Genomic DNA, 2902 nt, shown 5'->3' with positions numbered 1-2902 from the left:
ATGCTTGATCACTAATATTTCCACGGAGTCTAAACATTCACATCAACTAAACTTGGTAAATTCACTTATTTGCGACTGAGGGGGAAATGACTGTTGGAAACAGGATCAGCTGCTCTTGGCTAACTTTCTTCCTTTATAAATGAAATGACAATTTAAAACTGTATTTTGTGTTTGAGTTAATAGAGAACCTTTGTTTGAAGATATGAAACTGTGGCAAATATGCTAAAACAGCAGCATTTCTTTTTCATGACACTACTGTATTTGTATTCCAGACATTCTATTTCTACAGTCCACACAGTCAGTAAAGCCACAACAGTTTATTTCATAGAAATTATTTTGAAAATATACAAATATTGGACTTCAGAATTTAAATTAAAATCATTTACAGAATATTTCTGGCTGAAGAATCAATGGAGCAACAGTAGCTTTAACAATACAAACAAATACACCCAAACAGACAAACCACTAACAGTCAACATGACTTTCAGTGAATTCTATTCAGTTTTCTCCTAATAGTTTTAAATCTGGTTCAGGATTCAGAATTCAGCTTCCTGCAGGCCCGTTCCAGCCTTCAAGCAGTCATGGGTTGACATGTTTTTTTGTCCCACTGTTCTCTCAGTACTCCTCTTTGATGGTCATTGGCATGGAGGACGATACAAGGCCACTGCTGCTGGAGACCATGGCTGCATTACTGGAAAGGGCTGAGCTGGGAGGAGTGGGAGTGGTGGTGGATGCTGCCTGGGGCTGCTGGAGCTTCTTTTTATTGATCTTCCTCTCTTTGGCCCTCCGGTTCTGAAACCAGATCTTGACCTGAACCAAAAACAAACAGAATTAGGTCAGAAACCGATCTCTTTTCTCTCTTTTCTCCATGACACGAATCTGACAGTTGTTCTTTATACTGTCTCAGATTTTCATGATGAATGGGCCAAAAGAAATGCTCCAAAATGAATTTGTGTTTTCAAAAGAAGTTAGGAATGATGATGATATGTGTGTCTGGTGTGGAGAACTAGCTGGGAGCTTGTGGTACTGGCTGATTGAGGACAGCGGAGGACAAAGGAGGACTGTGGAAATGAGAGAATCAGTTGATGAACTATTGCTTCAGTCCGAATGACTGCCTCCGACTGACCTGCCTCTCCGACAGGCTGAGCGCTGTGGCCAGTTCTGCTTTCCTCCTGATGGTGATGTATCTGCTGTAGTGGAACTCCTTCTCCAGCTCCAGTCGCTGGTGGTCTGTGTAGACCACCCTGTACTTATCTTTCGTTCTGGTCTTCCCTCCTGAGCAGAAACAGTCCACAAAACCTGCAGTTATGAGTAGCCTTCATTCAACAACAACAACTATTTGTTCTGCTGATGTAAACATAAACACCAAAACAAACAGTAAACAAAAACATACAGACAAATACAGTGTTCAGTGACATGCCAGTGCATCACGCAGGAGACTTCAGGTCCTGAACTGCATCTGTGATGTCTTCACTCTCTTCACTGTGTCTTCATTGTGTATGCAATGTGTCTTCACTGTGTCTGCACTGTCTTCACCTGTGTCTTCACTGTCTTTACTTTTTCCTCACTGTGTCTTCACTGTCTTTACTGTGTATGCACTGTCTGCACTGTGTCTTCATTGTCTTCACTGTGTATGCACTGTGTTTACTGCTTCTTCATTGTGTCTGAGCTGTCTTCATTGTCTTCACTATGTCTTCATTGTGTCTGCACTGTCTTCACTGTGTCTGCACTGTCTTCATTGTCTTCACTGTGTATGCACTGTCTAAACTGTCTTCATTATGTCTTTACTGTCTTCACTGTGTATGCATTGTGTTTACTGCTTCTTCATTGTGTCTGAGCTGTCTTCATTGTCTTCACTGCGTATGCACTGTCTAAACTGTCTTCATTGTGTCTTTACTGTCTTCACTGTGTATGCACTGTGTTTACTGCTTCTTCATTGTCTTCACTATGTCTTCATTGTGTCTGCACTGTCTTCACTGTGTCTGCACTTTTTTCACTGTGTCTGCACTGTCTTCATTGTCTTCACTGTGTCTAAACTGTCTTCATTATGTCTTTACTGTCTTCACTGTGTATGCACTGTGTTTACTGCTTCTTCATTGTGTCTGAGCTGTCTTCATTGTCTTCACTATGTCTTCATTGTGTCTTCATTGTCTTCACTGTGTATGCACTGTCTTCATTGTGTCTTAACTGTCTTCACTGTGTCTGCACTGTTTACTGATTCTTCACTGTGCCTGCACTGTGTCTAAACTGTCTTCATTGTCTTCACTATGTCTTCACTGTGTATGCACTGTCTTCACTGTGTCTGCACTGTTTACTGATTCTTCACTGTGCCTGCACTGTGTCTAAACTGTCTTCATTGTCTTCACTATGTCTTCACTGTGTATGCACTGTCTTCACTGTGTCTGCACTGTTTACTGATTCTTCACTGTGCCTGCACTGTGTCTGAACTGTATTCATTGTCTTCACTATGTCTACACTGTGTATGCACTGTCTTCATTGCATCTTCACTGTGTCTGCACTGTGTCTTCACTGTCTGCTCTGTCTTTGTCTTCACTTTTTCTGCACTGTCTTCATTGTGTCTGAACTGTCTTCACTGTTTCTGCACTGTCTTCATTGTGTCTTCACTGTCTTTACTGTGTATGCACTGTGTTTGCATTGTGTCTGCACCGTGTCTGCACCGTGTCTTCACTGTGTCTTAACTGTGTCTGCACGGTGTCTGCACCGTATTTACTGCGTGTTCACTGTGTCTGCATTGTGTCTTCATTATCTTCACTATGTTTTCACTGTGTATGCACTGTCTTCATTGTGTCTTCACTGTCTTCATTGTGTCTTCACTGTCTTTACTGTGCATGCACTGTCTGCACTGTTTACTGTGTCTGCACTGTGTCTATACTGTGTCTAT

The 2902-nt window shown here is 41.8% G+C and overlaps 1 protein-coding gene across 1 annotated transcript in view; it reads right to left on the bottom strand.

Annotated features, from left to right (window-relative positions):
• Positions 1-406: 406 nt before the first annotated feature.
• cdx1b (caudal type homeobox 1 b) overlaps positions 407-2902 on the bottom strand; it is a 12369-nt gene continuing 9873 nt past the window's right edge. The window contains exons 2-3 of the mRNA XM_072662312.1: positions 1127-1275; positions 407-810 (exon numbers count right to left, since the gene is read on the bottom strand). Of these exons, the coding sequence (XP_072518413.1) occupies positions 616-810; positions 1127-1275 (344 nt within the window). The 3' untranslated portion in view covers positions 407-615. The remainder of the gene's footprint in view (positions 811-1126; positions 1276-2902) is intronic.

Source organism: Salminus brasiliensis, chromosome 18, assembly GCF_030463535.1.
Source record: "Salminus brasiliensis chromosome 18, fSalBra1.hap2, whole genome shotgun sequence".
Lineage (NCBI taxonomy): Eukaryota > Metazoa > Chordata > Actinopteri > Characiformes > Bryconidae > Salminus > Salminus brasiliensis.
Note: the sequence above shows the minus strand (reverse complement) of the source record. Positions and strands in the feature narration are given on the sequence as shown.